This window comes from Solanum verrucosum, unplaced genomic scaffold, assembly GCF_900185275.1.
Source record: "Solanum verrucosum unplaced genomic scaffold, falcon-dt-bn FXZP01000190.1, whole genome shotgun sequence".
NCBI classification, from domain to species: domain Eukaryota; kingdom Viridiplantae; phylum Streptophyta; class Magnoliopsida; order Solanales; family Solanaceae; genus Solanum; species Solanum verrucosum.
Window position 1 is genome coordinate 257,090 of NW_026020279.1, and position 13,582 is coordinate 270,671.

The 13,582-nt window shown below is 36.6% G+C and overlaps 1 protein-coding gene across 1 annotated transcript; it reads left to right on the top strand.

Annotated features, from left to right (window-relative positions):
- The first annotated feature begins 1,096 nt into the window (after positions 1-1,096).
- Positions 1,097-11,158, top strand: LOC125834211 (AP-4 complex subunit sigma). Its single transcript, XM_049513384.1, has 4 exons — positions 1,097-1,295; positions 1,618-1,704; positions 10,685-10,753; positions 10,839-11,158. Exons 1-4 carry the CDS (start codon positions 1,155-1,157, stop codon positions 10,971-10,973), a joined length of 432 nt encoding a protein of 143 aa, XP_049369341.1. The 5' UTR covers positions 1,097-1,154; the 3' UTR covers positions 10,974-11,158.
- The last annotated feature ends 2,424 nt before the right edge of the window (positions 11,159-13,582 follow it).

The following is a 13,582-nucleotide window of genomic DNA, read 5'->3' on the forward strand; positions in this document are numbered from 1 at the left end:
ATAAACATTAGTAGAACATCCAGAGAACAAAAATTATCAATTGAGTATATGATTTTTTTTTCTGTGAAAATGTTTCATGAAACTTTATGGCGTAAGTTGATTATGGTAACATGAACAACTTTGGTTGAAAATGTTGAGTGGAATAGAGAAGATATTCATGGAGCAGAGGGTTCAGGAATTAAGTGAATTCATTTGGCTAAAACATAAACAGTCGTACAAAATCGACATGAAAATGTCATGAATCTATAATAAGCAGAGAAGTGGAAGAAATGTACCTCATTTGACCACTTTTATCTAAATTTTATTCTACAATTTTAAATAGTCGAGCAGAAACAGTCCGACGACTCCAACAAAACTTGAATGAAATTTGTTAAAGCTAGCCAAAATGTCAAGCCACGGACAGTGAAAACTATCTTCTTAGGTTTTGGGGGTTTAATGGGTGTTTCTGTTGCTAGTGTGATGACTGAGTGAAGGAGAGATGCAGTGTTATTTTTTGGTGGAGAAGGAGCAGAAACAGTCCGACGACTCCAACAAAACTTGAATGAAATTTGTTAAAGCTAGCCAAAATGTCAAGCCACGGACAGTGAAAACTATCTTCTTAGGTTTTGGGGGTTTAATGGGTGTTTCTGTTGCTAGTGTGATGACTGAGTGAAGGAGAGATGCAGTGTTATTTTTTGGTGGAGAAGTGATAAACGTGGAGTACTGTTGAATGGAACACGTGTTAGCTATTAAAGGAGGACATAAGCATAAAATTTTTAAATCTCCAATTTACCCCTATTTGTCCTAAGTTTATAGTACAATATATGTAGCTCTCCGTACAAGCTTTTGGTGCTTTGTTCGTCTCCCCAACTATCACTTATTAATAAGGGTAATATTATGCCGTTAGATAAATCATAAAAATTACGAAAATAGCCTTGGTCGTCCATGGGCTGAATTCACTCTTTTATATATTCTTTTCTTCCTCAACTCTCTTGCTCTTCTATCTTTTCAATGTCATCCATGTAAGAGGAAGAATTAATTTCTTAGTTAGAGATAGACAAGATTAAAGCAAGTAAGTTCAGATTAGTGAATGTCTGTTGTGGGTTTTGGGTATTTTAATTAAATCCTAAAGAGAAAACCTAACCAGATCGAATTTGGAATTGGATCAGGTAATCATGGGGATCAGATTCATACTAATGGTGAATAAGCAAGGACAAACCCGTCTTGCCCAGTATTACGAATACCTCACTCTTGAAGAAAGACGTGCCCTTGAGGGTGAAATTGTACGCAAATGCCTTGCCCGCAACGAACAACAGGTTCCCAATTTTTTCTATGTTCTTATGGGTCTTTCAATTCTTAGTTTTTCTTATGTTCAAACGTTGCTATAATTCTGTAGACATAGCTGCTAATGCGATCAGAATAGAGAATGAAATGAAATTACATGACGGATCCCTTAAAAATAATTTACTTGTATACTAGTCAGCTTTCTGCTTTCTCAACCTTTTTTAAGCTTATTATTTCTGTGTAAAATTCTTTTTTTCTTTATTGTGTTTGTGAATGTACATAACATGTTCTGGTTCTGAACTTCTTTGTTCCAATCTTTCTTGTTGATACTCTTTTTCCTGTATTTCAAAACAGTGTTCATTTGTGGAGCATCGTACCTACAAAATTGTCTATAGGCGATATGCATCACTCTTTTTCCTTGTTGGAGTTGATAATGAAGAAGTAAGTAATACTGTTGACTTCTTCCTGCTTTTTTATTTACAACTCAGCTAACCCTTTCTTTACCTCTTTGCTTACCACTCAATTACATCGAATTTAACTTATTTTTGTTCGTATTTTATGTTTGAAGTGGTGTAGGTCGATCCCCCTCCCCCCTCTATTCTTGACAATATCCTGTCATATCAATGCAGGAAGCATCCTTTGTTTACCTCCATGACCTAATTCTATGACCTGGAAACTTATTCATTTTCCATATGTATAGTTAGAGAAATATCTTAAATTTAAGTGTGAACCTACCTCCCACACTAATGGTATTTGGTATGCTATCTATCAACTATGGAGAACTCTAAGAGACTAGGATAACTATGGAGTATAAGTATTGCAGTCCAGATCAGTATTTGTCTTGTTCTTTTGTTATAGGCCCAGAACATTTTCTTATTACAGAGGTGTTCCCCTAGATGTTCACTGGCTATTAAGCTTCATCTGAGAATTGTTTGTTTTTGTTTTAAGGTGGGCCACTGCAAAATAGATGTTGACCATAAAAAATACTCCCAGACACGATAATCGAGGTTTAGCTTTCTCTCTTGGTTTAGCTTTCTCTCCTTTCTGCAAGCTCAACGACCACTTTTCTGGCAACTCCGCAATAGGAAATTTAGTTTGCTCCTCAATCATTCGTCAGTGATTGATCAGAAACTTAGTCTATATTCAACATGGGGGATGGTAAAATTTATTTTAACCCAGGGTTTTAATCTGATGACATTACAAGGACAATTTCAGGATCTGAATTCTGGTTCAACTGGGTTGAATGCTGCAAGAAATTTGCTTAGGAGAGTCACTTTGAGCCTTAAAGTCATGAGGTGGATTGTTTATATTCTTAACACGGCCACAAAGGGCCAGAGTATGTCGGTCATACGATGGAAAATAGAAGATTTCCATGCAGGGATTTACTGTACTTTGAAATACAATAAATACAGAAGGTACATCAGCATTATTGCTAAACAAGGAAAAAACAGATAAAAAACCATCAACCTACAGTTAAAGCATGGAGGGAGAAGATTGCATTAAGGATAGAAAGATTCACTAATGCTTCAAACATAAAGGAAAAGAAACCTGTAATTCAACCATCAACTTCTTTTTTGCTGAAGTAGTCAGGGCCAACAAATGGATGACTACATAAACCTAAACATCGCCAATCAAACTCCAGAATCATCATCTCTGGTAGCTCCAAAACAATAGGCAGGGATTTTCTAGGGAGATGTAATGTTAGTAGATTCCATGTGTCTTTGTAGGACATTCCACCTCTAAATGACGCCCGAAGATGGGTCACCTTCTGTACATGATGTTAATGTTTATGAGATGAACGATTCCTATTTCCTGATTGAACTTTTGAAAAGAAAAATTGCTGAACATGTCCTTACAAGTGAATGGTGCTGGAAGTATGTGAAGCTACTACTTGATTGGTGGTCTCCCACAGTGAGATGTTGTCCAAAACCTGTGGAAAGAAACTACATATGGATTTGGCCCTTAGGGATGTTAAAAGTTATGGTCCCAAAAGGTTTTTAAAGTAATTCGTAATTTTGTGGTAGTCGAATTGAAACAAAAGAAGAAACCAGTATGAAGAATCATATGCGTTGGGTTAGGGCTGCATATCGGTTGGTTCGGTTTACTTTTGAAGTTTATCGTTCGACTTATGGGTTATCGATTTGTAGACATGCTAGCCGTTATAGAAACATTAAGATATTTATTTATCAGTTTGAGTATCTATTTTTTTTTTAATTCAAAGGTGGATCATATAGACTCTTGATTAAGAATCAAACGATCATATCCAGACCATAAATGCCCCGTCCCAGAACAACACAAAATCTGTCCTAAAACAAAAGAAAGATAAGATAAACAAAATAGGAAAAGAAAATTCTAAAACTGATTGTCTTCTAGCTAGAGTTCCATCTGCCATGGGGGACGAAGACGCAATGCTTACCTTGGAGAAAAATCGATCTCGATTTAACCATTAAGATTTCACACACAAAAAAGAATCATTGAAAATCATTTTGAAATAAGGTGACAAACCAAATGAACTATGCCCATGAGTTGACATATTGCATCTTGGTTAGAAGAAATCACTAGCACTTTGTAGAATAACCTAGAGTTTGAGACAGTGGGAAATGAAAGTATGAGACTAAATCCTAAGTCAAGAACTTTATATACCGAATGGTATAAATGAAATTATTAATCTACTATCGGGTTATCAGTTACCCGTTCAGAACTAGTAGCCTGATATAAGAAAAAACCAAAACCGTTACCAAAATTGCTAAATCAATATTGATAAACCATTAATTTTTTTTTGGTTCGGGTTATTGGTTTCGGTTTGGTTTTGAACAGTCCTAGTTGGGCTAGAATTAAAGTGAAGGGAGACAGAGAAACTTCCCAAGCAAAAGTAGAAGCAGAAAGTGATGGATTTTTTTTTTTTTTTTTTGAAACTGGTAAATGTGTATTCCTCAGCATTAAGGACATGCTGGACACCATCAAAAAGTGTTAGATTAAAAAAAAACAACAACTAGAAAACAAGATACTTACAGAGATCTTAATAAATCTACAAACTGATCTATATCCTCTAAACCTACTTCTTTACACCAAAAGTAGAAAGATATTATACAATTCCATTTAACTTTCTGGATGGAATTGGATCTATCTTCATAACACCTCCCATTTCTCTCTCTCCAAACTGTCCACCAGATGCATTGTGGGATGATCCTCCACCACTTCTTTTGACTTTTGCTGCCTGCTCTTATCATCCAGCAACTAAGCAAATCTGCAGTATGCTCCGGCATAGTCCAGCTTGTCTTTGTTATGTTGAGAAATAGAGACCAAAGTTGTGCTGTAAAGGTGCAGTGCAAAAATAGATGACTGTTTGTTTCATTTGTCTCATTGCATAAGAAGCACCTGGAAACTATGATGGCCCCTTTTTTCTTCAAAACTTCTTGTGTCAGGCATGCTCTTTTAACCACCAACCAAGCAAAGCATTTTATCTTGGTTGGGGATGGACTATTCCATAAGTTTCTCCATATTTTTGGTTGCCCCTCTACACTGTACCCTTTCTTCCATTTTATAAACCCTTTTAACAGAGAATTGCCCATCAATATTGTGTTTCCATCTTAATGTATCTGGTTCAGCAGTAGTGCCATTGAAATCATCAATCCTATTTAGCAAATCAGCTACTCTATCGATCTCCCAGTCATTTAGCAATCTCCTGAAGAATAAGTTCCATCCCTGTGCACTCCACATATCATAAATGGTGCCATCTGGGTTGTTGCTTAGAATAAACAGGTCTGGAAAAATCTCCATTAATGGACTTTGCTCCTTCCAAGCATCCTTCCAGAATTTTATTCTTTTCCCATCTCCAACTCTCTTCTGCAAGTTCCCTTCCAGTTTGGGCCATAGAGCTCTAATGGTCTTCCAAACTCCAACTCCATAAGTATCAGTGCTCACATTGGTACACCATGGGTTGAGTTCACCAAACTTGTGTCTAATTACCTCCCTCCATAATGCATGATCCTCCCCGTTGTATCTCCAGAGCCATTTCAACAATAAACTATTGTTCTGTGCTCTCAGATTTCTGATGCCCAAGCCACCTTGTTCTCTACTGTGCATTGTTGTCTGCCAATTGACTAGTTTATATCCTTTGCCCTCTTTACAGCCATGCCACAGAAAATCCCTCCTAAGTCTGTCCAGCTTTTTCATAACTTTGGGAGGTATGGGAAATAGAGACATTACATACGTAGGAAGTGCATCAAGAACAGAGTTGATAAGGATGAGCCTCCCTCCTAGTGAAGTGTATTGTGCCTTTCACCTAGCCAATCTTTTTTCAGTTTTCTCTAATATTCCATCCCAAATTTCCCCTGCCTTGTGTTCACTGCCCAGAGGCATACCAAGGTATGTAGTTGGCATATTTTCAACTTTGCACCCTAAAATGATTGCAAGATTTTGGATATTTGGCACCTCTTTTATCGGGAACAAACTGGTTTTTCCCCAATTAACTTTCAAGCTAGAAGACGCTTCAAAAATAGTCAAAATCATTCTGATGTAACCTATTTGTTCAACCTTTGGCTCACAAAATATCACTGTGTCATCTGCATACTGTAGGTGACATACCTCCATTATTTCTCCTCTGCTATTTCCTATCTCAAACCCTTTAATCCATCTATTTTGTAATGCTATCCTCATCATGCTATCAAATCCCTCCATTGCTAGTATAAACAGGAAAGGAGACAGAGGGTTACCTTGTCTAAGACCCCTTTCAGAACCAAAAAAACCTACAGGTTCACCATTCACCAAAACAGTGAACTTGACAGTTTTAATACAAAAGTCAATCCATTTCAACCATTTCTCACCAAAGCCCATTTGATTGAGAGTATTCAACAAGAATCTCCAGTTGACATGATCATAGGCTTTTTCTATGTCTAGCTTACACATGACACCTGCTTCTGCCCCTTTAAGTCTCGAGTCCACACGCTCACTAGCAATTAGGGCTGCATCCATGATCTGTCTTCCTTTTATAAATGCCATCTGATGCTTGTTAACTAAATTGTTAACCACCTTCTTGAGTCTTTTAGCCAGTATCTTTGCCACAATCTTATATATTCCACCTATGAGACTTATAGGTCTGAAATCTTTCAACTCTGAAGCTCCAACCTTCTTTAAGTCTCGAGTCCACACGCTCACTAGCAATTAGGGCTGCATCCATGATCTGTCTTCCTTTTATAAATGCCCATCTGATGCTTGTTAACTAAATTGTTAACCACCTTCTTGAGTCTTTTAGCCAGTATCTTTGCCACAATCTTATATATTCCACCTATGAGACTTATAGGTCTGAAATCTTTCAACTCTGAAGCTCCAACCTTCTTTGGGATCAAGGCTATGAATGTTGCATTGAGGCTTTTCTCAAACTTCTGATGTTCATAAAAATATTGGATAGTCTTCAGAATGTCCTCCTTTATAAGTTCCCAGAAAGCCAAATAAAAGGACATAGGGAATCCATCCGGCCCTGGTGCCTTCTCCATAGCACACAATTTAATGCCTTCTAAGATTTCATCCTCTTCAAATTGTCTTTGTAGCTCCTCCTGTTCTTCTACAAATATCCTTGTAGCTTCATGTAACACTAATTCTGGCCTCCATTCTTCTTCCTCCTTATACAGGTTCTTGTAGTAATTTTGAATAGCTTCTTTGATCTCCTTTGCATCTGTCACCTCCATACCATCCACCTTCAAGTTATCTATGGAGTTTACCCTTTTGTGAGCTGTAGCTATCCTATGGAAGTATTTTGTATTTTTGTCTCCCTGTTTCAACCATTGTATTCTTGATCTTTGTCTCCAAGCTATCTCCTCATTTCTTGCAACTTCTTCAAACTCTAAAGCCAAATTTGATTTTTGCATTGCCTCATCATCTGTGAGAGCTCTTTGTTCCTGGATTGCTTCCAAAGTTGCAAGCTGGTTTAAAATGTCACCCTTTCTTTGTTTCCAGTTGCCCCTGTTGTTTCTACTCCACTCTTTTAACCTTTCTTTTAGCATCTTCAATTTCTCAGCATGGGTGGAAATTAGTAACCTAAGTTGTGGTAGTATCCTAGTACTACCCATGGAAATAGGGCAAGTACATTGACCTAACTGATGGCTATGAGACTATACCTCTGAATGAAGAGGAAGTATTGCTGAAAGAAAATCCCATGAAAGTGATGGATATGTTTACACCATTCTGATTTGGTGTGAAATTTCAGCATGGGTGGAAATTAGTAACCTAAGTTGTGGTAGTATCCTAGTACTACCCATGGAAATAGGGCAAGTACATCGACCTAGCTGATGGCTATGAGACTATACCTCTGAATGAAGAGGAAGTATTGCTGAAAGAAAATCCCGTGAAAGTGACTTCCTTGTCCCACAATCAGTTCATGTTCGAACTTCCCTCGAGACACGAGGTGGCTATGGTTAAGTACATCGACTGCGGGAAATGTAAGTATGAAACTAAATCCTAAGTCAAGAACTTCATATACCGAATGGTATAAATGTAACTATTAATCTACTATTGGGTTGTCGGTTAACCCGTTAAGAACCAGTAACCCGATATAAGAAAAAACCAAAACCGTTAACAAAACTGCTAAATCAATACCGATAAACCAATAACTTTTTTTGATTCAGTTATTCGTTTCGGTTCGGTTTTGAACAGTCCTAGTTGGGCTAGAATTAAAGTGAAGGGAGACAAAGAAACTTCCCAAACAAAAGTAGAAGCAGAAAGTGATGGATATGTTTACACCATCCCGATTTGCTGTGAAATTTCAGCATGGGTGGAAATTAGTAACCTAAGTGGTGGGAGTATCCTAGTACTACCCATGGAAATAGGGCAAGTACATCTACCTAACTAATGGCAATGAGACTATACCTCTGAATGAAGAGGAAGTATTGCTGAAAGAAAATCCCATGAAAGTGACTTCTTTTTCTCACAGTCTGTTCATGTTCGAACTTCCCTCGAGACAAGAGGCAGCTACGGTTAAGGATGGCGAATGGTTTTGGAACAGTCGGAGGCTAACCGTAAACTGGGGGTCTCCGATTATGGGTACGAAGTAAGCTAATCAGACTTCAGGTTATGTCTGGATCAAAGTTTTTGGGATCCTGCTTCATGCTTGAACAATTTTGAAGTTTGAAGTTAAGAATTTGGCCAAAGCTGAAACAATTTCTTGGAGGCAAAAGTCCAGATGTTTGTGGTTAAGGATGGAGACAGAAACACACAGTATTTTCAAGCAATGGCCAACTCTCATGGGAGATATGACAACATAGATAAACTGAAGGCGGGATGGAAATAATTGAAGACAAAGTGCAAATAAAGGAGGAGGTACTACCAGAATCTATACACTCAAATTAAAGCTTAGAAGCCTACTACCAATTTTGAAGATGTGCCCAACTTTTTGAGAATGTTTTTTTTTGAGAATTATGTGCTCAACTTATCAGGCGATGATACAGATATGCTTGAAAAAACTTTTGATGAGGAGGAAGTTCACTCCATCATTCAGTCCCACGCTCTTGACAAAGCCCTTGGATCTGATGGTTTCACTATGGTTTTGTTTTAAAGAACATGGGGTTTTTTCAAGCCAGAAGTGGTGGGAGCTCTCATAGATTTCCATCAGAATTGCCATATGATTAAATCATGCAATGCCTCCTTTATTGCACTGATATCTAAAAGGAAAAGAGCTGTGGCATTAGAACACTATAAGGCCAATTAGCCTCATTGGCAGTATATATAAGATTGTGTCTAAGCTTTTGGCTGAAAGACTTAAGAGGACTATTGACAAGCTTGTTTCAACACATCAGAATGTCTTCATAAAGCACAAGCAAATTACAGATGCAACTTTGGTAGTAAACGAAGTGCTAGATTAGAGGGTTAAAAGTGGTGAACCTTGTGTGATCTGCAAACTTGACTTTGAGAAGACATTTGATCAGCTCAATTGGTCTTACCTTATTTCTATCCTACGGAAGGTGGATTAGATGGATCAAATTTAGTATTTCAATGATGAAATACTCGGTCATTGTGCATAGAGGACCAATGGGCTTTTTTCTCTACTCAAAAAGGAATCGGACAAGGGTATCCCCCCTCTCCCTTTCTGTTTATTAGAGGATGATGAATCAGTCTAATCAGCAGATTGATAATTGGCCTTGGAAAGATATTTGGAGAACTAATATCTCACACAAAGTAGCTTGTTTTGTGTGGCTCTTGGCTATGGAAGCTGTCCTCACCCAGGACAATTTAATGAAAAGAAAGACCACAATGTGTCCCAGATGCTTTTTGTGTGGAGTTTAAGAAGAGACCATTAGCCATCTATTACTTCATTGCAAAGTGACAACATTTGTGGAGAATTTTGTTTAACCTGAAAGGCATATCCTGGATCATGCCTGGAAAGATTATAGAAGCTTTGCGAAGTTGGTAGGAAGTAGGATCCATGGCAAAGAACAGAAGTAGATGGAGAATTGTCCTTGCTTGCATCTGGTGGACAATCTGGAAGGAGAGGATTTCAAGATGTTTTGAAAATATAGAGAGTAGTATGTAGAAGATCAAACTGAATTATGTTCTGCTATTATGTTTTTGGTCTAAACAGATATACTCAGATGATACTGATTGTATTATTGATGTTCTAGAGTCAATATAGAGGTAGATCAGTATAGCTTCTGGAGTACAATTGTAAACTTGGTTGTAGTACAACCCTTATGCTGTTTACCCACTTATACACATATATACACAATAGTTACCAGTTTCAAAAAAGAAGGGCCACACTTATACACACATATATACAATAGTTACCAGTTACTTGTTCTTACATTGTGAAGTGACTAGACAACTTTAGAACATATTTCTAGCTCTAGCATTAGCAGGGAAACACTGGGTTATGCCAAACAATACAAGGAAATGCTGTCATGCTAGAATAAAAGGAGAAGACCTTCAAGTCAGAAAAAGTAGAGGAATTCGATCCTTGCATGCATATGGTGAATTGTACGAAAATTAGGGACTCGAGATTTTCAGTCAAAGCAACTCCTTTCAGAAGATAAAATTGAATTGCTTGCTTCTGCAAAAGACTCAGAAGCTAACACTAGATGTTCTTGGATTTCTGTAAGAAAGGAATTTTTTGCTGTATATTTTTGGATCATGCCCCTGTGATTATGGCCAGCACAACTGCTGTGCTTTTGAATATATAAAATTTGTTACCATCTGAGAAGAAAAATTATCTCATTGTGTCTTGTTAGTAAAACCTTTTATAAATTCATGTATCAATCTGTTTTACTGCAGCTGTGTCACACCTAATTGTGGTTGGAATTTTTTAGTTCATGCACAGCAGGCCTTTGGGGGAGGATTATTGGGACAAAACTTTGTTCATATGTAGGTCCCATAGCTAGTTAAGATTATTGTTTGGTTTGCCTTTTCATCATTGATGTCCTATTCCATTTGGCAGAATGAACTAGCTATTTTGGAATTCATTCACCTCTTAGTTGAAACTATGGATCGTCATTTTGGCAATGTGGTAAGTTTGTGAATTAAGTTGATTATTTTTTGGAAGTCAGTTGGGATGTTTTGCTTTCTGGTTTATTAATTTTCTAATTCAATAGTGCGAGCTAGATATCATGTTTCATCTTGAGAAAGCACACTTCATGTTGGAGGAAATGGTAATGAATGGGTGTATTGTTGAGACAAGCAAGGCAAATATTCTGACTCCAATTCAACTAATGGACAAAGCATCATAAGAATCCACTCTTATGCACAAAAGGTTTCGAAGCATCATGGTGAACCATTTGTTTTGTGAAGTGTTCCTTCTTTGATTGGTTTGTATGAGGAAAACAATCTTTATTTCCATTACAATGCTATGCATCTGCTTTGACAACATATAAGGAGGATAAATTGCTTTGGTTATTTTACTTGTTTGACTTGGAGTTCTTGATAGTATGTTGCCGGTTGTTGCTTTTTTGGCCTTTCAATTGTTTATTTTACAGGCTGGTTTATTGGGTGCTTTCCCGATAAACCACTCAGTCTCCATGGTAGGTAAGAGGAAAATATTACACAACTGTTTTCATTACTTTTTTCTATATAGGCTGCCTTTTTAGTTGAAGTTCCTATATTGATTTTTTCTTTCTTTCTCTTATGAATCCCCTTTTTCTGCTCCTTGAACTCATGGTTGTTTATTAGTTTGCCTCCCATCGCCACCAATCACAATAGCTAACTGTAAAATTTTTAAGAGAAGAAAAATACACTTGGCCGCTCAAAGTCAAAGGTGGTTTAAGCATCGTATTTTCGATGCCTTGCAGAATTCCTGAACAATAATTTGAGTCATGGAAAGCATTGTCTCTCTTTTGGTTGAATATAAATACTAGTTGGAGCGCGAGGAGTTTATGAGGGGATGTTTCTTAAGCTGTTTAAATTTTTTTCCATTTTATTGTTGATAGATGTACTAGTGGAAGGAGACCATTTAGCTCCTAATAAATATTTTACAGTAGTTTTGCGTTTGTTTGTGTACAAATGAACACGCAAGTATACGCTGAGTTCAGATATTGTAATCACAGGGACTTGTAAAATTGATGGTCTAATTGGAATTCTTATTTCAACTATTCCTAGAAACAAATAATTCTTGAGTTTTTATTATTCTAAAGTTAACTAAGAAAACAATAAAACTTGTAGGAAGCTAGGAAACGTTTGTTTTAATAGAAAAGTCTAGGGTCTTGGCAATTTAAATATTTAGTTTAGTCTTTTAATAGTCACATTTATTACCTGAGTTATTTGTTGCATGTTCATTACTTATTGAGCATCTTGCCAAAAACTATAAGACTACTCAACTATTTTTGACTTCTATATTATATGATCGTCGGTTAATAGTGAAGTGCATTTATATTCTGTATGTATGAACTGAGCAAGACTAAAGGGTATATTACTATCCTCATTAGCGAATCAATTTCCTCTACCTATAAGGTTCACAAACAAGTTCTACTTATTACGCCCACTATTACCTTTTTAAAGTTCAATTAACGAGCCACAAATAATATTTGATAGTTGGCTAAAAAATAGAATGATACAAACCAAGAAGAATTAAATAACTCAAAGATGGAAAATTCAATATTTATAAGCGATTGTTAAATGTCAATCATGTCAATGGCAAAACCCTAGAAATAGGTAGTGTAGCTACTCATGATTCTCATAAGATGATACGAATCATGTGATTACAAGAAATATTGAAAAGTAATGTGTTGCTCTTCAAAAATCATGTAAAAGACCAATTTATAGAGGCAGGTATAAGACTGTAAAATTTGATTCGAAAATATAATAATCAAGATTGAAATATATCACAAAAATCATGGTATTTGATTTCAATATGAGTGATATAATTTCTATGAATTTTTTGATTCTTGTTTTCAAATATAAATTTAAGGGCTTTTGAGCTTGAGTTTTAATCTGGATGAACTTGTTCTTCATTTGTACTTGAATTCAAGGGTCTTTGAGCTTAATCTTGAATCTTCATCTTGATCTCTAGAACTTGTAAAAAAATGTTTCAGTGCTTGAACGCTTGTAGATTGTAGAAAAAAATTGCAGTGTTTGATCCACAATCTCTCTCTGGGTTCTTGTTAGGATTTTGGTGAATTTTTTGAATGATGAGGATCCCTATTTATAGTTGTAGAATGAAGGAGGTGTGATGAAGAAAAGTTTCTTTCGGCCAATCATAGTTAAGTGACATGGTAATATTTGATTTGCCGGAATATGTCACTTGCACACATGTGACACATTATTCTTGATTTTTAATTTGGCTAGGCATGTTATGTCATTTTGACATGTGACGTGATCCTATTGGCTTCTATATTTGACTTGATATGCTACGACATCTTACTCCATTTTCTTATTAGCAGACCAATTTTGTTCAAGAGAAAATTGGCCTTCTTCATTTTTGACATTTCTATATTTTGAAATAGTTCACCAATTCAGTGCTTTATTTGTAGAGTCAATCTTTCTAGAGAAGCAGTCTTCCTGAAACACCAAGCGTGAGTCCTTTTCCGCGAAAGTAATTCTCTATCTTGGCCGCGGTCAAGCTTCCCGAGAAGACTCTAATTTTTTTTTTCTTTTTAGAGAGTTAGTCTATTTTTCATTAAAGTGAATGCTCAAATTATTGTTCTCACACTCACAAACTTGGCTAAGTTTGTGCACTTACAACATTGCATAATGATTACATGATTAACCAAGTCTGCACTTCACCTTCCCTCCCTAAGCCATCACTTTTCCTTGTCAGTCACTCACACAAGGGTAGGTCTATCCTCGAGTGCATTTTTTTGCCTTTCCGCGGAAGTAATTCTCTATCTTGGCCGCGATCAAGCAT